The 21,669-nt window shown below is 44.2% G+C and overlaps 1 protein-coding gene across 1 annotated transcript; it reads right to left on the bottom strand.

The window, feature by feature from the left end:
* Nucleotides 1-16,841: 16,841 nt before the first annotated feature.
* On the bottom strand, nucleotides 16,842-21,306 carry ATP3 (gamma subunit of Mt ATP synthase). Its single transcript, XM_048718402.1, has 9 exons — nucleotides 21,016-21,306; nucleotides 19,966-20,009; nucleotides 19,731-19,883; nucleotides 18,909-19,022; nucleotides 18,704-18,831; nucleotides 17,818-17,940; nucleotides 17,587-17,706; nucleotides 17,260-17,381; nucleotides 16,842-17,133 (listed from the first exon to the last, which is right to left on the bottom strand). The coding sequence occupies exons 1-9, from the start codon at nucleotides 21,120-21,122 to the stop codon at nucleotides 17,064-17,066; spliced, it is 981 nt and encodes a 326-aa protein (XP_048574359.1). The 5' UTR covers nucleotides 21,123-21,306; the 3' UTR covers nucleotides 16,842-17,063.
* Nucleotides 21,307-21,669: the final 363 nt, after the last annotated feature.

Raw genomic sequence — 21,669 nt, 5'->3', positions numbered from 1 at the left:
CGATGGTGACCTCTGCCGACCTCCAAAAAGCTCATGCTAGCCGCGGGCACCTCCTAGTATGGCAAAAGGATCACAGAGGAGGAAGGGGTTGGCGGTGCATGGTGGTTCGCTAGCTTCTTCCTCATACGTGGTGATCTGTGATGTAACAATGTCACAAACCCACAAAGAAAGGACATACACAAGTACCACACAAGACGGTGTGCCTGGATACGGGCTTCCGAGATCCAACCTTGTACCGCTGCAGAGGAATCACAGAACCAAGGGCTACAAGGGCATGTGACGTCACCACCTCCGCTCGCATCACCGACAAGTTGCCGTTGTATCCTTCCCGGCTTCCGCTGTATGCCCGTATCAACTTCGCCCCAACCTTCCGTGTGAGAGATATTTGGTGCAAGACAATTGTATTCACCTCATGGGTGCCCATATATAACACGTACAGGGTTAATTCCGTCCACGGTTAGTACTCTAATTACGAAATACAGACTTGGGAGACAAGCGGGACAACTACACCTAATACATGTGTGTGCATATACAGAACAAACACAACCATCCGTCAACACCCCCCACCACCACCACCACCGCGCGCGCAGTCATAGCGTCTTGGAATACAGATGCAGTATATAATTCCAATGAATGCGACAAGGGCGAACATTGAGGAGCAAAGATGTTGTAGCTAGGGCGTCAGGCCAAAATCAAGGAGGGATGTTGGCATGGAATAAAAGAGTGCGGGCATAGTCATTTAGGGTGCGAAGAATGAGTCAGCACGACCATTTTGCTAGGAGGTGTATGGACACATGAGGCGGAAGATGGTGCCATGGGAGCTGAGGAGGGAGTGAATGGCAAGGTTGTCGAATTCCTTTCTATTGTCAGTCTGTAGTGCATGAATGGAGTGACCAAACTGGATGGACACATAAGAGAAGAACACAACGAGAGAGTGTGTAGCAAAGGACTTATGTCGTAGGGGAAAGTCCAAAAAAGTGCAAAAAACATCTAAGATCACAATATAATATAGGTAACCAGTATTACTTGCAATAGGAGATGTCCAAACATCACTATGAATTAACTCAAAAGGAAATGGCGTATGGTGGATGACGAGCTAAATGGAAGTCGGACATGTTTACCCACATGACAAGCATGACATGTGTAAGCATCGATTTTATTATGAAAATGAATATCCCTTAAGGAGATGACTGGGAGAGGCGGAGTTGGGGTGACCAAGAAGAGTGTGCCACACGCCGGCTGATAGGGCGGCCGGCGCAGGTGCGCAAGACGACGATGATGACTTGGTAGGATAGAGATCAATTGGGTTGTCACATCGGTGTAGAACCATCCGGTTACATGCATCCTTAACAGAAAAACTGAACATGTCAAACTCAACAGTGACAGGATTATCATGAGTTAAAGTACGAACAAAATAAGGTTTTTAATGAGGTGTGGAGACACAACAATATTGTTAAGTGATAAGGATGCGAATGATGAAGGGAACCAGTATGAATGATGTGTGTAATGGGAAGAGTGGACCCATCGCCAACAATAATGTAGGTGGAAGTGATGGTGGGTCGAGAGGTGATAAGGATACTATTGGGGAACATAGTAATTTCAAAATTTTCCTACGCACACGCAAGATCATGGTGATGCATAGCAACGAGAGGGGAGAGTGTGTCCACGTACCCTCATAGACCGAAAGCGGAAGCGTTAGCACAACGCGGTTGATGTAGTCGTACGTCTTCACGATCCGACCGATCAAGTACCGAACACACGGCACCTCCGAGTTCTGCACACGTTCAACTCGATGACGTCCCTCGAACTCCGATCCAGCCAAGCTTTGAGGGAGAGTTCTGTCAGCACAACGGCGTGGTGACGATGTTGATGTTCTACTGTCGCAGGGATTCCCCTAAGCACCACTACGATATTATCGAGGTGGACTATGGTGGAGAGGGGCACCGCACACGGCTAAAAGATCCAAGAGATCAATTGTTGTGTCTGGAGGTGCCCCGTATATAAAGGAGGGAGGGAGAGGCCGGCCCTAGAGGGGCGCGCCAAGTGTGGGGAGTCCTACTAGGACTCCCAAGTCCTAGTAGGATTCCCCTTTCCTTTCCAGAGTAGGAGAGAAGGAAAGAGGGGGAGAGGGAGAAGAAAAAGGGGGCTGCACCCCTTGTCCAATTCGGACCAGAGGGGGGCGTGCGCCTCCTTCCTTTTGGCCTCTCTCCTTTATTCACCTATGGCCCAATAAGGCCCAATACTTCACCCGGTGAATTCCCGTAACTCCTCGGTGCTCCGAAAATACCCGAATCACTCGGAACATTTCCGATGTCCGAATATAGTCGTCCAATATATCGATCTTTACGTCTCGACCATTTCGAGACTCCTCATCATGTCCCCAATCTCATCCGGGGCTCCGAACTACCTTTGGTACATCAAATCACATAAACTCATAATATAACCGTCATCAAACTTTAAGCGTGCGGACCCTACGGGTTCGAGAACTATGTAGACATGACCGAGATACATCTCCGGTCAATAACCAATAGCGGAACATGGATGCTCATATTGGCTCCCACATATTCTACGAAGATCTTTATCGGTCAAACCGCATAACAACATACGTTGTTCCTTTTGTCATCGGTATGTCACTTGCCCGAGCTTAGATCGTCGGTATCTCAATACCTAGTTCAATCTCGTTACCGGCAAGTCTCTTTACTCGTTCCGTAATACATCATCCCGCAACTAACTCATTAGTTACAATGCTTGCAAGGCTTATAGTGATGTGCATTACCGAGTGGTCCCAGAGATACCTCTCCGACAATCAGAGTGACAAATCCTAATCTCGAAATATGCCAACTCAACAAGTACCTTCGGAGACACCTGCAGAGCACCTTTATAATCACCCAGTTACGTTGTGACGTTTGGTAGCATACAAAGTGTTCCTCCGGTAAACGGGAGTTGCATAATCTCATAGTCATAGGAACATGTATAAGTCATGAAGAAAGCAATAGCAACAAACTAAACGATCATTGTGCTAAGCTAACGGATGGGTCAAGTCAATCACATCATTCTCTAATGATGTGCTCCCGTTAATCATATGACAACTCATGTCTATGGTTAGGAAACATAACCATCATTGATTAAACGAGCTAGTCAAGTAGAGGCATACTAGTGACACTATGTTTGTCTATGTATTCACACATGAATTATGTTTCCGGTTAATACAATTCTAGCATGAATAATAAACATTTATCATGAAATAAGGAAATAAATAATAACTTTATTATTGCCTCTAGGGCATATTTCCTTCAGTCTCCCACTTGCACTAGAGTCAATAATCTAGTTCACATTGCCATGTGATTTAACACCAATAGTTCACATCACCATGTGATTAACACCCATAGTTCACATCGTCATGTGACCAACACCCAAAGGGTTTACTAGAGTCATAATCTAGTTCACATCGTTATGTGATTAACACCCAAAGAGTACTAAGGTGTGATCATGTTTTGCTTGTGAGAGAAGTTTAGTCTACGGGTCTGCCACATTCAGATCCGTATGTATTTTGCAAATTTCTATATCAACAATGCTCTGCACGGAGCTACTCTAGCTAATTGCTCCCACTTTCAAAATGTATCCAGATTGAGACTTAGAGTCATCTGGATCAGTGTCAAAATTTGCATCAACGTAACCCTTTACGACAAACCTTTTGTCACCTCCATAATCGATAAACATATCCTTATTCCACTAAGGATAATTTTGACCTTTGTCCAGTGATCTACTCCTAGATCACTATTGTACTCCCTTGCCAAAATCAGTGTAAGGTATACAACAGATCTGGTACACAACATGGCATACTTTATAGAACCTATGGCTAAGGCATAGGGAATGACTTTCATTCTCTTTCTATCTTCTGTTGTGGTCGGGCTTTGAGTCTTACTCAATTTCACACCTTGTAACACAGGCAAGAACTCTTTCTTTGTCTGTTCCATTTTGAACTACTTCAAAATCTTGTCAAGGTATGTATTCATTGAAAAAACTTATCAAGCGTCTTGATCTATCTCTATAGATCTTGATGCTCAATATGTAAGCAGCTTCACCGAGGTCTTTATTTGAAAAAAATCCTTTCAAACACTCCTTTATGCTTTGTAGAATAATTCTACATTATTTCTGATCAACAATATGTCATTCACATATATTTATCAGAAATGTTGTAGTGCTCCCACTCACTTTCTTGTAAATACAGGCTTCACCGCAAGTCTGTATAAAACTATATATGATTTGATCAACTTATCAAAGCGTATATTCCAACTCTGAGATGCTTGCACCAGTGCATAGATGGATCGATGGAGCTTGCACATTTTGTTAGCACCTTTAGGACTGACAAAACCTTCTGGTTGCATCATATACAACTCTTCTTTAAGAAATCCATTAAGGAATGTAGTTTTGACATCCATTTGCCAGATTTCATAAAATATGGCAATTTGCTAACATGATTCAGACAGATTTAAGCATCGCTACGAGTGAGAAAATCTCATCGTAGTCAACACCTTGAACTTTGTCAAAAAACCTTTTTCGACATGTCTAGCTTTGTAGATAGTAACACTACTATCAGCGTCCGTCTTCCTCTTGAAGATCCATTTATTTTCTATGGCTTGCTGATCATCGGGCAAGTCAACAAAAGTCCACACTTTGTTCTCATACATGGATCTCATCTCAGATTTCATGGCCTCAAGCCATTTCGCGGAATCTGGGCTCATCATCGCTTCCTCATAGTTCGTAGGTTCGTCATGGTCAAGTAACATGACCTCCAGAACATGATTACCATACCATTCTGGTGCGGATCTCACTCTGGTTTACCTACGAGGTTCGGTAGTAACTTGATCTGAAGTTACATGATCATCATCATTAGCTTCCTCACTAATTGGTGTAGTAGTCATAGGAATAGATTTCTGTGATGAACTACTTTCCAATAAGGGAGCAGGTACAGTTACCTCATCAAGTTCTACTTTCCTCCCACTCACTTATTTTGACAGAAACTCCTTCTCTAGAAAGAATCCATTCTTAGCAACAAATAGCCTTTGGATCTGTGATTAGAAGGTGTACCCAATAGTCTCCTTTGGGTATCCTATGAAGACGCATTTCTCTAATTTGGGTTCAAGCTTACCAGGTGGAAACCTTTTCACATAAGCATTGCAACTCCAAACTTTAAGAAACGACAACTTTGGTTTCTTGCCAAACCATAGTTCATATAGTGTCGTCTCAACGGATTTAGATGGTGCCCTATTTAACGTGAATGCAGCTGTCTCTAATGCATAAACCCAAAACGATAGTGGTAAATCAGTAAGAGACATCATAGATTGCACCATATCTAATAAAGTACAGTTACGATGTTCGGACACACCATTATGTTGTGATGTTCCATGTGGTGTGAGTTGCAAAACTATTCCGCATTGTTTCAAATGAAGACCAAACTCGTAACTCAAATATTCTCCTCCACGATTAGATCGTAGAAACTTTATTTTTCTTGTTACGATGATTTTCCACTTCACTCTGAAATTATATGAACTTTTGAAATGTTTCAGACTTATGTTTCATCAAGTAGATATACCCATATCTGCTCAAATCATCTGTGAAGGTCAAAAATAATGATACTCGCCGCGAGCCTCAACACTCATTGGATCGCATACAACAGTATGTATTATTTCCAAAAAGTCAGTTGCTTGCTCCATTGTTCCGGAGAACGGAGTTTTAGTCATCTTGCCCATAAGGCATGGTTCGCAAGCATCAAGTGATTCATAATCAAGTGATTCCAAAATCCCATCAGCATGGAGTTTCTTCATGCGCTTTACACCAATATGACCTAAACGGCAGTGCCACAAATAAGTTGCACTATCATTATTAACTTTGCATCTTTTGGCTTCAATATTATGAATATGTGTATTACTACGATCGAGATCCAACAATTCATTTTCGTTGGTGTGTATGACCATAGAAGGTTTTATTCATGTAAACAGAACAACAATTGTTCTCTAACTTAAATGAATAACCGTATTGCAATAAACATGATCAAATCATATTCATGCTCAACACAAACACCAAATAACATTTATTTAGGTTCAACACTAATCCCGTGTAACGCCCCGAGACCGATGCGCTAGGTGTCTTCCAGTTATTTGTTGTTGTTGCCTTGTCATTTGCTTGCGTGTTGCATCTTGCCATGTCATCATCCGCATTGCATCATCATGTTTTCAAAACTTGCTTCCGTCCGGGTTCCCCCAGTTCCGTCCGTTGTCCGTTCTGAGCCCAAACACACTTGCACACGCCCACGGCACGTCCGAAATAGTATTTTATAAGTGGCCGAAAAATGTTCTCGGAATGGGTTGAAAGTTGGCATGCGTTGTTTTTATGTTGTAGGTAGGCCGTCTGCCAAGTTTTGTCGCATTTGGAGTTCGTTTGACGCCCCAACGGATAACTATAGCGGCAGTATAGGCGGTCTAGCGTCGGACGTTTCCGGTCTCCGGAAACGGTTGCCGGGTTGCATTCCCCCTCTCTCTTCTCAATCCAACCACACACTTGACCTCGTTCGCCTAACCCCTCTTTGCACAGTGTATCAACCCCTCGCGCGTGTCCGAAACTTACCCGAACCTGACCCGGGCAGTTGTTACCGTTGGGTCCGGATCATCCCCAAACGTCTATAAAACATCATCGTTTTCTTATTTGGACTCCCTAACCTATTCATCTCCGACCGTCTAATTTTGATCGGATGATCCAAAATACTCCCTCCTGTCTACATTCTAGTATATATAGCAGTCCAACCCTAAAATCTAGCTCCATTGTCCCTCACCCGCCGCCACCTTCCAAAAATCCTCCTAGGGATCCCTCCCGATCCACCCACCTACCCCCATCGTATTCCCCAATGGCCCAACCAGCACTCGAGGCCTCCCCTCGATCCAACTCCACCTCACTCGCCGTGCCTCCTCTTCCCTCCCCTGCTCGATCCCGAGTGGATCGTGAGCACCAGCACCTCCCGAGCGGGAACGCTCGCGCCCGAGGCCCCAGCTGGCCCAAGCTCCTTCGCCTGCAGCATCGGGGCAGCAGGACCGCCCCTTCCTCACCTCGCATCGCGCCGCCGTCGGTGACCACGAGATAAGCTCCCATTCCTGGCGCCGCATCGACCACGGCCAAGGCTGTGCCCTTGCTTCTTTCTCCTTCTCTGCTATCTTCTTCTCTGAATGTCCCCTCCCTGTCTTTCTTCCACAGGGAACCGCTGCCGCCCATGGCCTCGTCTTCGGCCAGAATGAGCCGTCCCCGACCTCCCCTCGTCGCCCGTCCGCCGGTCGCAGTGCCAAGTTCCTCTTCGAACCCCTCCCCTACGGACCCCGACGCCACCTCATTCTGTCGCCGCCGGCGACCAGCATGTCGTGTCGCCGTGCCCTGCCTCCTCTTCTTCGCGTTCTGCTTCTTCTCGTTGTCTTCTCTCTGCTTCTCTCGCTCAACTCTCTCTGTTGTTTTTCTTCAGGTAGCAGCAACCTACATGGCCTCGTCGCCGGGAACCAGCGCCCCGACCCTCGTATTGCCCGAATCCGCCGCGCCCGCTGGTCCCCGCCCTTGTATCGCGCCTCTGCTTCCATCCCCATCACCGCCGGCTGCATCGAGCAGCATCAACGAGCGCGTCGCTCAACCGAGTTCTGCCCGCGTTAACCGTGCCTCGGTCCGGCACTCCAACCAGCCCAGTTGCGCACCCCCCCCCCCCCACCAGGCCTCAGCCCACTAGGTGAGGCCACCTCTAGCGCCCACGCTCCTATCGGGCCAGCCAGTTTCGGCCTGCTATGGTTTTTTCATGTTCTGTGATTTTCCTAATTTCCAGGGAATTGGCAGTTTTACAGAAAACCCCTTGAGTTCATGCATATAATAACTAATTAGCCATACATCAGATTTAAACAAACTTTATATGTAAAATGCTTAGAATTTTGTGTAGATTAATAATATGCCACTTTCATCCATGTTTAAAATGTTGTTTGTGTTTATTTCGCATAATGCCATGCTAAAATGCTTTATTTCATAACTAAGTAACCGTAGCTCCAAATTTAATAAACTTTATATGTAAATGGGGTAGAAAAATGCCTAGTTTAACTTGGTGCACTTCTCTTTGCATGTTTAACAACTCTAAAATATAGTTTAGGGCAGAACAGTACCAAACCTAAAATATGCACATGAGGAGTTTCCGGACTTGTTGTTTGTTGTTCCGGCCTCATTTAAACTTGCCTAGATGGGTAGTTTTCATTTGTTTCACCTCTTGCCATGTTTAACAACATTTAATATTGTTGGGTACATAAATGAGAGAGAACTAAATAATTGATGTGGTGTTCCATCAATATGCAACTCGTTGCATATTGAGCTCCACTTGTAGTTTTGCTTGTGCCCTTTGCCATGCCATGCATATTTAAACCGGACATGCATCATACTTGGTTGTGCATCATGCCATGTTTATGTGATGGTTGTTTATTTTGTTGCTTGCTTCTTTCCGGGTTGCTTCTCTCGTTAGCTTCGGTTTCGTTCTGGAGTTGTGAGGATTCGTTCGACTACGTCCGTTTGTCTTCTTCATGGACTCGCTCTTCTTCCTTGCGGGGTCTCAGGCAAGATGACCATACCCTCGAAATCACTTCTATCTTTGCTTGCTAGTTGTTCGCTCTTTTGCTATGCCGTGATACCTACCACCTGCTATATCATGCCTCCCATAATGCCATGTCAAGCCTCTAGCCCACCTTTCCCAGCAAACCGTTGTTTGGCTATGTTACCACTTTGCTCAGCCTCTCTTATAGCGTTGTTAGTTGCAGGTGGAGATGAAGTTTGTTCCATGTTGGAACATGGATATTGTTGGGGTATCATTATTATATCTTGTTTACTTTAATGTACCTATATACTTGGTAAAGGGTGGAAGGCTCGGCCTTATGCCTAGTGTTTTGTTCCACTCTTGCCGCCCTAGTTTCCGTCATACCGGTGTTATGTTCCTTGATTTTTGCGTTCCTTATGCGGTTGGGTGTTATGGGAACCCCTTGACAGTTCGCTTTGAATAAAACTCCTCCAGCAAGGCCCAACCTTGGTTTTACCATTTGCCTACCTACCACCATATACCTTCCCTTGGGTTCTGCAGACTCAAGGGTCATCTTTATTTTAGGCCCCCCGGGCCAGTGCTCCTCCGAGTGTTGGTCCGAACTAGAGTCCTTTGCAGCGCCACCTCGGGGAAACTCGAGGTTTGGTTTTAGTTGTACAGAGCGCTCATCCGGTGTGCCCTGAGAACGAGATACGTGCGACTCCTATTGGGATTTGTCGGCACATCGGGCGGCTTTGCTGGTCTTGGTTTACCATTGTCGAAATGTCTTGTAACCGGGATTCCGAGACTGATCGGGTCTTCCCGGGAGAAGGAATATCCTTCGTTGACCGTGAGATCTTGTGATGGGCTAAGTTGGGACACCCCTGCAGGGTTTTGAACTTTCAAAAGTCATGCCCGCGGTTATGGGCAGATGGGAATTTGTTAATGTCCAGTTGTAGAGAACTTGACACTTAACTTAATTAAAATGCATCAACTGCGTGTGTAGCCGTGATGGTCTCTTTCCGGCGGAGTCCGGGAAGTGAACACGGTTTTGGAGTTATGTTTGAACGTAAGTAGTTTTAGGATCACTTCTAGTTCACTATTGTTGCTTCGCTTCTCTTCTCGCTCTTATTTGCGTATGTTAGCCACTATATATGCTAGTGTTTGCTGCAGCTCCACCTCACCACCCCTTTCCTACCCTTAAGCTTAAATAGTCTTGATCGCGAGGGTGTGAGATTGCTGAGTCCTCGTGACTCACAGGTACTTCCAAACAGTTGCAGGTGCCGATGATACCAGTGCAGGTGACGCAACCCAGCTCAAGGAGGAGCTCGATGAAGTTTGTGTTCGTTGTGTTGTTTCGTTTCTAGTTGATCAGTAGTGGAGCCCAGTCGGGACAATCGGGGATCTAGCATTTGGGGTTGTCTTTGCTTTATTTGGTTCCGTAGTCGGACCTTGATTGTATTCTGGATGATGTATGCTATATTCATGTATTGTGTGAAGTGGCGATTGTAAGCCAACTCTTTATCCCTTCCTTATTCAGTACATGGGATGTGTAAAGATTACCCCTCTTGCGACATGCCTACTATGCGGTTATGCCTCTAAGTCGTGCTCCGACACGTGGGAGATATAGCCGCATCGTGGGTTTTACATCCCGAAAGTATAGGGAGTGTGCGGTGATGATCATATCAAGCTTGGAACTGCTTCCAACACACATCGTCACTTCACCCTTAACTAGTTTCTGTTCATTCTGCAACTCCCGTTTCGAGTTACTACTCTTAGCAACTGAACTAGTATCAAATACTATGGGGTTACTATAAACACTAGTAAAGTACTCATCAATAATATGTATATCAAATATACCTTTGTTCACTTTGCCATCCTTCTTATCCGCCAAATACTTGGGGCAGTTCTGCTTCCAGTGACTAGTCCCTTTGCAGTAGAAGCACTTAGTCTCAGGCTTAGGTCCAGACTTGGGCTTCTTCACTTGAGCAGCAACTTGCCTGCCGTTCTTCTTGAAGTTCCCCTTCTTCCCTTTGCCATTTTCTTGAAACTAGTGGTCTTGTTAACCATCAACACTTGATGCTTTTCTTGATTTCTACCTTCATCGATTTCAGCATCACGAAGAGCTTGGGAATCGTTTCCGTTATCCCTTGCATATTATAGTTCATCACGAAGTTCTAGCAACTTGGTGATAGTGACTAGAGAACTCTGTCAATCACTATCTTATCTGGAAGATTAACTCCCACTTGATTCAAGTGATTGTAGTACTCAGACAATCTGAGCACATGCTTACTGGTTGAGCTATTCTCCTCCATCTTGTAGGCAAAGTAATGTCAGAGGTCTCATACCGCTCGACACGGGCATGAGTATGAAATACCAATTTCAACTCTTGGAACATCTTATATGCTCTATGGCGTTCAAAACATTTTTGAAGTCCCGGTTATAAGCCGTAAATCATGGTGCACTAAACTATCAAGTAGTTATCATACCGAGCTTTTGTCAAAACGTCCAAAATGTCTGCATCTGCTCCTGCAATAGTTCTGTCTCCTAGCGGTGCATCAAGGACATAATGCTTCTGTGCAGCAATGAGGATAATCCTCAGATCACGGAGCTAGTCCGCATCTTTGCTACTAACATCTTTTAACTTATTTTTCTCTAGGAACATATCAAAAATAAAAACAGGGGAGCTAAACGCGAGCTATTGATCTACAACATAGATATGCTAATACTATCAGGACTAAGTTCATGATAAATAAAGTTCAATTAATCATATTACTTAAGAACTCCCACTTAGATAGGCATCCCTCTGATCATCTAAGTGATCACGTGATCCAAATCAACTAAACCATGTCCGATCATCACGTGAGATGGAATAGTTTTCAATGGCGAACATCACTATATTGATCATATCTACTATACAATTCACGCTCGGCCTTTCGGTCTCAGTGTTCCGAGGCCATATCTGCATATGCTAGGCTCATCAAGTTTAACCTGAGTATTCTACGTGTGCAAAACTGGCTTGCACCCGTTGTAGATGGACGTAGAGCTTATCACACCCGATCATCACATGGTGTCTGGGCACGACGAACTTTGGCAACGGTGCATACTCAGGGAGAACACTTTTATGTTGAAATTTAGTGAGAGATCATCTTATAATGCTACCGTCAATCAAAACAAAATAAGATGCATAAAAGATAAACATCACATGCAATCAATATAAGTGATATGATATGGCCATCATCATCTTGTGCTTGTGATCTCCATCTTCGAAGCACCGTCATGATCACCATCGTCACCGGCGCGACACCTTGATCTCCATCGTAGCATCGTTGTCGTCTCGCCAACTATTGCTTCTACGGCTATCGCTACCGCATAGTGATAAAGTAAAGCAATTACAGGGCGATTGCATTGCATACAATAAAGCGACAACCATATGGCTCCTGCCAGTTGCCAATAACTCGGTTACAAAACATGATCATCTCATAGAATAAAATATAGCATCATGTCTTAACCATATCACATCACAACATGCCCTGCAAAAACAAGTTAGACGTCCTCTACTTTGTTATTGCAAGTTTTATGTGGCTGCTATGGGCTGAGCAAGAACCGTTCTTACCTACGCATCAAAACCACAACGATAGTTCGTCAAGTTAGTGCTCTTTTAACCTTCCCAAGGACCGGGCGTAGCCACACTCGGTTCAACTAAAGTTGGAGAAACTAACACCCGCCAGTCACGTGTGTGCAAAGCACGTCGATAGAACCAGTCTCGCGTAAGCGTACGTGTAATGTCGGTCCAGGCCGCTTCATCCAACAATACCGCCGAACCAAAGTATGACATGCTGGTAAGCAGTATGACTTGTATCGCCCACAACTCACTTGTGTTTTACTCATGCATATAATATCTACGCATAAAACCTGGCTCTGATACCACTGTTGGGGAACATAGTAATTTCAAAATTTTCCTACGCACATGCAAGATCATGGTGATGCATAGCAACGAAAGGGGAAAGTGTGTCCACGTACCCTCGTAGACCGAAAGCGGAAGCGTTAGAACAACACGGTTGATGTAGTTGTACGTCTTCACGATCTGACCGATCAAGTACCGAACGCACGGCACCTCCGAGTTCTGCACATGTTCAACTCGATGACGTCCCTCAAACTCTGATCCAGCCGAGCTTTGAGGGAGAGTTCTGTCAGCACGACAGCGTGGTGACGATGTTGATGTTCTACTGTCGCAGGGCTTCGCCTAAGCACCGCTACGATATTATCAAGGTGGACTATGGTGGAGAGGGGCACCGCACACGGCTAAAAGATCCAAGAGATCAATTCTTGTGTCTAGAGGTGCCCCCTTGTCCCCGTATATAAAGGAGGGAGGGAGAGTCCGGCCCTAGAGGAGGCGCGCCAAGTGTGGGGAGTCCTACTAGGACTCCCAAGTCCTAGTAGGATTCCCCTTTCCTTTCCGGAGTAGGAGAGAAGGAAAGAGGGGGAGAGGGAGAAGGAAAAGGGGATTGCACCCCTTGTCCAATTCATACCAGAGGGGGGGGGGCGCGTGCCTCCTTCCTTTTGGCCTCTCTCCTCTATTCCCGTATGGCCCAATAAAGCCCGATACTTCTCCCGGTGAATTCCCGTAACTCCCCGGTACTCCGAAAATATCCGAATCACTCGGAACCTTTCCGATATCCGAATATAGTCGTCCAATATATCGATCTTTACGTCTCGACCATTTCGAGACTCCTCGTCATGTCCCCGGTCTCATCTGGGACTCCGAACTACCTTCGGTACATCAAATCACATAAACTCATAATATAACCGTCATCAAACTTTAAGCGTGCGGACCCTACGGGTTCGAGAACTATGTAGACATGACCGACATACGTCTCCGGTCAATAACCAATAGCGGAACCTGGATGCTCATATTGGCTCCCACATATTCTACGAAGATCTTTACAAACCGCATAACAACATACGTTGTTCTCTTTGTCATCGGTATGTTACTTGCCCGAGATTCGATCGTCGGTATCTCAATACCTAGTTCAATATCGTTACTGGCAAGTCTCTTTACTCGTTCTGTAATACATCATCCCGCAACTAACTCATTAGTTACAATGCTTGCAAGGCTTATAGTGATGTGCATTCCCGAGTGGGCCCAGAGATACCTCTCCGACAATCGGAGTGACAAATCCTAATCTCGAAATACGCCAACTCAACAAGTACCTTCGGAGACACCTGTAGAGCACCTTTATAATCACCTAGTTACGTTGTGATGTTTGGTAGCACACAAAGTGTTCCTCCAGTAAACGGGAGTTGCATAATCTCATAGTCATAGGAACATGTATAAGTCATGAAGAAAGCAATAGCAACAAACTAAACGATCATCGTGCTAAGCTAACGGATGGGTCAAGTCAATCACATCATTCTCTGATGATGTGATCCCGTTAATCAAATGACAACTCATGTCTATGGTTAGGAAACATAACCATCATTGATTCAACGAGCTAGTCAAGTAGAGGCATACTAGTGACACTATGTTTGTCTATGTATTCACACATGTATTATGTTTCCGGTTAATACAATTCTAGCATGAATAATAAACATTTATCATGAAATAAGGAAATAAATAATAACTTTATTATTGCCTTTAGGGCATATTTCCTTCAGATACCGGGGTTAGCCGCCATGTGAGCAGTGGCTCCAGTGTCCATGAACCTGTCACCACCGCCGCCATACTAAGTTGGTGTAGGGGTGATGTGGACGGCGATGAGTAGGAAGGAGGTATGCCCGATGGCGTGGGGTAGGCGCCAAAACTCGGGACGGCTCCAATGTCCATGAACCTGTCACCACCGTCGCCATACTAGGTTGGTGTAGGGACGGTGTGGAGGGCGATGAGTAGGGAGGAGGCATGCCCAGTGGCGTGGGGTAGGCGCCAAAACCCGGGGCGGCGGCGACCTTCTCGAATGTCGGCACAACGAGGAGCGTGAGGCTGGAGGCGGCGTTGCCGATGTCCTCATTAAGGACGGTCATCAATGTAGAGCATGAGTTCATCGGATACCTTGAACTCGAGGTCATGCAACTGATCGAAGATCGCCTTGAGACGCATGCAGTGCTCTTCAATGGAAGAGTCGTTTTGGTGTAACCCAAAACACTCCTGCTGGAGGAAGACATTGTAGCCGGTTGTTGGTGAAGAGACCGGTGATCTTGCTCCAGACGGCGGCGGCGGAGTCACCATCATTCACGACGGTGTAGAAGATATCGTCGGAGCTGATGAGGAAGAACCATCGAATGATGGTGGCATCGATCGCTAGCCACTCGGAGTCATATTGGGCGGTGAAGAAGTTCACAGAGCCATCAACATGATCGCTAAGATCATACTCGCGAAAGAGAAGATTGAAGTAGGTCTTTCACGAGTAAAAATTGGTCGCGATGTGGGAAAGCTTGATGGGGACGTGGTTGGCGATGGGGGCGTCACGGATGGTCCCTGGATCAGGGCCGACAAAAGGGATTGGAGTGACCAGAGGAGCGGGCTGAAGACCCGAAGAAGGTCATGGCGACAGAGAGGTGCGGCTAGGGTTAGGGTTTTGGAGAAGAGGAAGAAGGCGGTGGCGGCTCGGCAGGGGATGGGCATTGGCGGTTGGGAGGAGGAGTAGGAGTAGGCAATAATGGTGGTGGGGTAGGTAGATGGAGCAACGGCGGCAGGAGGAGGCGGCGGCGGCTCGAGATAAGCAGCGGCGATGGCCAAGGAAGGTAGGAGGTGCGGCGGCGGCTCAGGAGGAGAACGGTGATGGCGGCAGTTAGCGGCGATGGCGGCAGCCAAGGGGGGCGGCGGCCGCTGAGGATGGAGGAGCGGCGCGGCAAGGATCGAAAAACGGTTAATACCGTGTGAAGAGATTATTTGGTGCAAGACAATTGTGTTCACCTTATGGGTCCCCATATATAACATGTATAGGAGTAGTTCCATCGAGAGCGAATACCCTACTTACAAAATACATACTTGGGAGACAAGCGGGGACAGCTACACCTAATAAATGTACGTGTATACACAGAACAAACACAATCATCCGCCAACATTTCGGGCCTCCATCAATTCCACTAGAGGCACCGACGGACCTACCATGGCGTCCTTCCGCGCTCCTGCCGCACCTCTTCGGGCTTCTGCCGCACCTCTTCGGGCTTCCATCGATGAGCTCGTTGTGGGCTTGTGTCGAGGCTCCAACGTCCCAACGGGTTGTGTCAGTAGTTTCCGCATAGTCGTTCTCTGGGGCTCGACCTTGTCCAAGACGCCCCTCGGGGCCTCACCTCTCTCACCGAGGGTGGCGAAGCGACTTTCTCCAACAACCTCTTTCACGGCCTCCCTGGGGTTGCGTGACCTGAACCTGTGCCTGTTTTGCGGGCTTGGAAACAAAGGCTTTAAAGGCCTGGATGCAAGACAAGGAAAACATGTCGGCAAAAATAGCCAAAGGGAAAAATACTGGCTGAGGCAAGATGGCTATGCACAAGGAGATGGTGCATTGGTCATAGGTCGCAGTTTGCTTCTTTGTCATGCCTTCGTTGTTCCAAAACCGGTCGTGGCTTTGGCAGAGTGATGAAGTACGAGGAGATGCTACACATTGGTCATAGGCAGCAGTTTGCAAATCCGCTGATTGTCAATAATGCGTGTTCACAATTCCAAATAAGTTCAAGGCAGGCTCTGAAAATGTACATCATTGATCGTTGGCCAACATGGCAAGGCAGGTTTTTTGTTTCAGAAATATTTTAGCCATTGTCGATAATCACTAAATTTCAATGAAATTCAGTGATTTCTGTTATCATTTCGACCAAAGGACCAAAATTTTCACTTGAATTTGATTGAGATCAAACCAAACATTTTAAAAATCCAAGGATAACTTTAAAAATGATTTGAAATTCTGCACACTATTGAAATTGCTGAAATATTGACCGAAAGGCAGGTATGTACCAAAATTAGTGAAATTTCACTAAAAGTGAGAACAATGGGCACGACAGCCGCCAATTTTGATTGGCTGGTGAGGTTCTTTGTCCCACGTTGCCTGCTACTTTGTGGATCAGACAAAAGTGCTCCAAGCTTCTTACAACTGTTACCCATTTTGCTACTTTGTGGATCAAAAGTGCTCGGGTGTTATTGCTTCATTTCAGAGTACAAGCGGTCTCATGATGCCACTTTGGACAAAACAAGACAAGTCATATTCTTAAAGCACCTCCTTTAGTCAGGCTAATTATTGCAACTTAGAACAAAGATCCGCTCACGGGAAAAAACGAAAGGCTGCCTCAAATTATAAGTGGACATCTGCTGAACTTTGAACAAAACGAAGCAAGGTTGATAGCGCGACAAGGCATATCCGTCCTGTATTCAGGCTAATTATTGATGCTCAGATCCACTCACAGGAGAATGCAAAAGGCTGTTTTTAGATTAGAAGTGGCCTTCATTGGAACAGAAAAATAAAAAAGATGATGGCATAAAGTTTCATCATCATCCCTCAAGAGCAGAGGCACCCGATATGATCTCAGTGAGCTCAGTAGTGATAGATGCTTGACGTGTCCTGCAGAGATAAAACAGGGTGAATCCTCGCCCACCTTTTACATATATGTTGTCTGATGCTGATGTGTCAAGTGATACTTTTACTTAGATTAATGCATTCAAAGCTACTGAAAGCTAGAAGGGTAACCTGTTGTATGTCAGTGTAAGACGGTCAAGCATTTCACCGGCATTTCTGCTGGAGCTGTCCATAGCAGACATACGGGCACCAAGCTCACTGCACGCATTCTCTAGAACAGCATTATACATAACCTGCCAAGAGTACAAATTCCAAACATCATTATCAACAATGTCGTGGCAACAAAATTTCAACAAAAATATTTTTTGTGCTATCCAAGAAATGCTTAGACTAACATGCTAATAACTTGGAACTTGATTTGGATAGAGCAATGCCACAGAAATCATCCCCAAATATTGATGAAACTACAAAAGGGTCAATCAATGACGCACGACTTACACAAGAAAACTGGAACTCGGTAAGATTCTGCAGGATTTCTGATTTTGTTTCACCTCCTTCAATTTCATACGAATCCAGCTGACCAACCTTCCCGCCAGATTCTGATTCTTTCTCCATAACCTACCAAAAAGAGGAGAATTGAAGCCAACATTACCTTAGTCGGTAACAAATTTAAGCGAGCACGAGTCATGGAAGCACAAATTCATATATGCCTCAAGAACGAGCACCCACCTCTGGGGACAGTATTGTGGCCAGTGTAGGCCTAAATGAAATGACAGACTGAAACTTGTTAAAAACAACTCTTATAGCATCATATTCAACATTTTTCAAGATATCATCTGCCAGCACAGCAACCTGGGAAAAAAATCATTTTAGAACCAGTACATTCACACAAAGAGGGAAAATATACACATAAACCTTCCATTGATCCCAGAATTAGATACTCCCTCCGTCCAATGATACAAGGCAGAGATACTTTCATCATTTTATCTTTGACTAACAGTTAGTCAAACATTATAATACACTGTAAATTATGTGATACGTAAGTGATGCTTCATTGTAAGTGAAGTTTCTAACAGTATCAAATATCTGTTGAACTACATGTTGGTCATAGATAAAACCTGGAAAACACATGTGCCTTCTATTCTAAGAATAAGAAACTGGTAAATATGAAAGAACACTTTAAACGAAAGTCAGCTAATGTAAACTACTTGAAATGCTAATGCATGCTCAGTGAACAGAAGTGGATCAAATTATGTTAAGTAGAATCAGTCAGCTGCATTGCGATTACCTAAGATTTTTTTCAAACCAAAATAGGAATGAAGAGTAACACTGCAAACAAACAATGCTTATGTGTGTGACTAAACCAACAATGCTTATGTGGGAGCTGTCCATGCAGTTAGAATCAACAATACTTGCAAAACAAATAAGCCAACTCAGAAAGCCTACATCTACATGAAACTGCAGAAAAGAAAATACTTGGATAGAGGCATGCTCTGTTGTACTAATGTTTTAGAAGGTACAAGGTCTAAAACAAATTCTCCAACTAAAATACATGTTCACATAATTAACTGCAATTAGCAAATGTATAGAAATTAAAAGCCCGGAAAACAGTTACCTGTGTGTAATTGATAGGGTTTTTCTGCAACTCAGATACTGTCATTTCAATATGCTTCCTGGAGTCACGGATGAGTTGAACTTTCCCCTTTTCTCCTAATATGACATACTTGCTTTCTTTCTCTGGACCTGATTACTAGAGTTATAAGCCATAGCCATATAATAACAAAATATAAATAACAAAATATAACCATGAACCAAATTACCAGAAGTCATTTTCTGGAGTGCTTTGCTGACTTTAACAGATGTAGAATTGATACCACCACAGAGACCCTTGTCAGATGTAATGGCTACAATAACATTCTTCTTGACATTTACACCTGATGTTTGTATCAAAGATTTTAACCACCCAAGAAAAAGAATAATATTCATGGTCTTGCAAGAAGAACAAAACATGAACTAAGAAATTGATACATTATCATCTGCAAGAATAGTATTCATGGTCTTGCAAAAAGAACAAAACAACAGCATCTGATAAGTTTGTGTTAGATCTAACTGGATCTAAGGTGTCAAAAGAGCCCATTCCATCATGAGTTACTTTATTAATTAAGAACTGTGGGTCACTGAATTACTGAATGTATTAGATGTTTATGACGAAGAAACTAAAGATATATCCCGTGTCTTTCAATCACTAATCCCTTGGTCCACATATAAAAGCCCCCCACAAAATCAGAGCTCAACTAACTAATAAAATATGAGTTATATGTCACAAAAATTTATACAATTGAAAACTCTTTTGGAGTGTGAGTACAGTGGTAGAATTTTAATGTCACATGACTTGTATTTTAATAGCTGAATTCATAGGCAAGATAGGCGCTATGCAGATGCAAAATTAGGAATTTACACCTAACATCATTTGGACCTTCTACATCTACATGCTAAAATAATTACTCAAGAGTTCAACAAGTCTCCTAACATGCAGGAACAGCCACCAGTCCATTAGCAACAATGGACAAGACTGTTGGCAATTAAACAACAGATGCTAAAATAAGCATTGCATAAGATATGACATGATGGCTTAGACATACTAGGAGCATCCCCAAGAAGAGCTGTGAATGGCTGCCATAGACCACGTGAATTCTCAGTTCTTGTTTGAACAGCACGAAGCTTTGATGCTGCAACCATCTTCATTGCTTTCGTAATCTTTTGGATGTTCTTGACACTTTTCATGCGGTTCCTCACTGAAAATCATTAATTCAGGCCAATGAATACGACACCATTCCATGTATGCAATACAGAACAGGTTGGAATGAAAATACTAACCAATTTGTGTTGAGATCGACCGTGCACCAAGCGGAGCAATCTGCCTGAAGGGTCAAAATGCAACATAGTCACATTCTCATTAACATAAATATCATGCAAACAGCTGAACGGTGCTTTGAATTTGTCAAATAAATGGTGGAATATTGAAGTAATCCAAACAAATAATTTCACAGGAAGCACGGCATTGTGTGTAGAAAGTGAAACCAAATTAACAAAGCCCTGATTACCTTCAAACCAGTAAATTTCAACGCATTATATTTTACAAAACTAGTGGGCCACAACTTAGGAGCATAATATGCAACAATTACAAATGGTAGCGTGAAAGCAAATAACAATCATAATGCCATCAGCCTTTGCATAGCACGGGAGCACTAAGCCGGCAACTTTTCAGCAGAATATGTAGAATTGGCAATTGGTAGCATGAGAGCACAAAACAAACATTATGTCATATCTTTGCATAGCAAGCGAGGATTAAACACATAAATTTTCAAGAATTAGTTAAACACAAATTATCAACATAATGCACAGTTCACAGTTGGAAGCAAGAAAGCACAATATAACATAATGCCATAATCTTTGGACAGTAACGGCATCAAATAAAATGATGGTGAATCCCAAACAATCATGACTCTTGTCTCCTCGCATCCATTACCTAAAGAAATGGTCCGAAATCTTGTATCCTTGACACAACAAAAAAAAACACCACAACACCACGAGAAGAATCATCACATTACACAATCCAACAAGAAATCGTAAGCGTTCCTCAGATAGAAATTCAGAATCCCATTTACAATATCATTTTCCCAAGATAATTCAAACCCTAACGAACCTTTCACGGATCCTTAACCCAAACTACCGTCAGCAAACAGACGCGCAAAGGCGCCATACATTCGCAGAACACAGGCCAGACGCGCCTCGCATTTCGGAGGTCAACTTTGATTTGACGAAGAACACGTGATCAGATCTATCGCCAGACCGACCGGATATTTAGAGAACCACTGATATAGGCGGAGGATAGATCGGGAAGGAGTAAATGGATGGGGATCTTACGACTGGGAGGCAGCCCGGGAGAGCGCAGCCATGGTGGCTGCCGGGGAGGGGGTGTTGAGGAGGACACGCCGCCCCTCGCGTCTTAGGGCCGCCATCGCCATCGCCATCGCCGGTGGAGTTGTTCCTCTCTGCTTTTTGCGGATCTGGAATTTCTTGCAAATGCTAGGCGAGTTCGCTTCGCCTCAACAAACTCGATGGGAAAAGGAGGGGTTGCGGCGGCGGACGAGCCCTACAGTAGCATCGAAGGGCCTCTTTAAAAGGGGCTGAGGCAGAATGTGCCTGTAATAGAATTTTAGAGCATCTACCATTCAGGGGAAAAAAATACTCCTATTAGATCGCTACTTTAGTGATCTATCTTTTTTCTGAAATATGCACGAGTGTGCATATCATCTACTTAGATCTCATTTGGTTTAGAGAAATATTGTAGAAATTTTATAGGATAGGATTTTTATAGAAAAAAAAATTTTAGAGTCCTTTGGTTTATAGGAATGGAATCCTATTTCTATGAAGAAATTCTTTCTATCATTCACATTCCATAGGAAAATAAACATCAATCTAGACTCAATGAAAAAAAATCCTATGATGTGAATCAAAGGGCATCTTCTTTCCTATTCCTACTCATAGGATTTGAGATACATGTCATCTCATTTTCTA

Source organism: Triticum urartu, chromosome 1A (assembly GCF_056163025.1).
Source record: "Triticum urartu cultivar PI428250 chromosome 1A, HENAU_Tu73, whole genome shotgun sequence".
Classification (NCBI taxonomy): domain Eukaryota; kingdom Viridiplantae; phylum Streptophyta; class Magnoliopsida; order Poales; family Poaceae; genus Triticum; species Triticum urartu.
This window is presented reverse-complemented; position numbering and strand designations above follow the sequence as displayed.

Bases quoted from the DNA above. Each gene is read 5' to 3' on its own strand.
- ATP3 (XM_048718402.1), bottom strand. From the start codon at position 21,122: ATGGCGATGGCGATGGCGGCCCTAAGACGCGAGGGGCGGCGTGTCCTC. The intron at 18,832-18,908 runs GTAATTTGGTTC...TCTAGTAATCAG, and splicing joins ACTCCAGAAAATGACTTCTG to GTCCAGAGAAAGAAAGCAAG. The intron at 17,707-17,817 runs GTGGGTGCTCGT...TCTTTTTGGTAG, and splicing joins CCACAATACTGTCCCCAGAG to GTTATGGAGAAAGAATCAGA.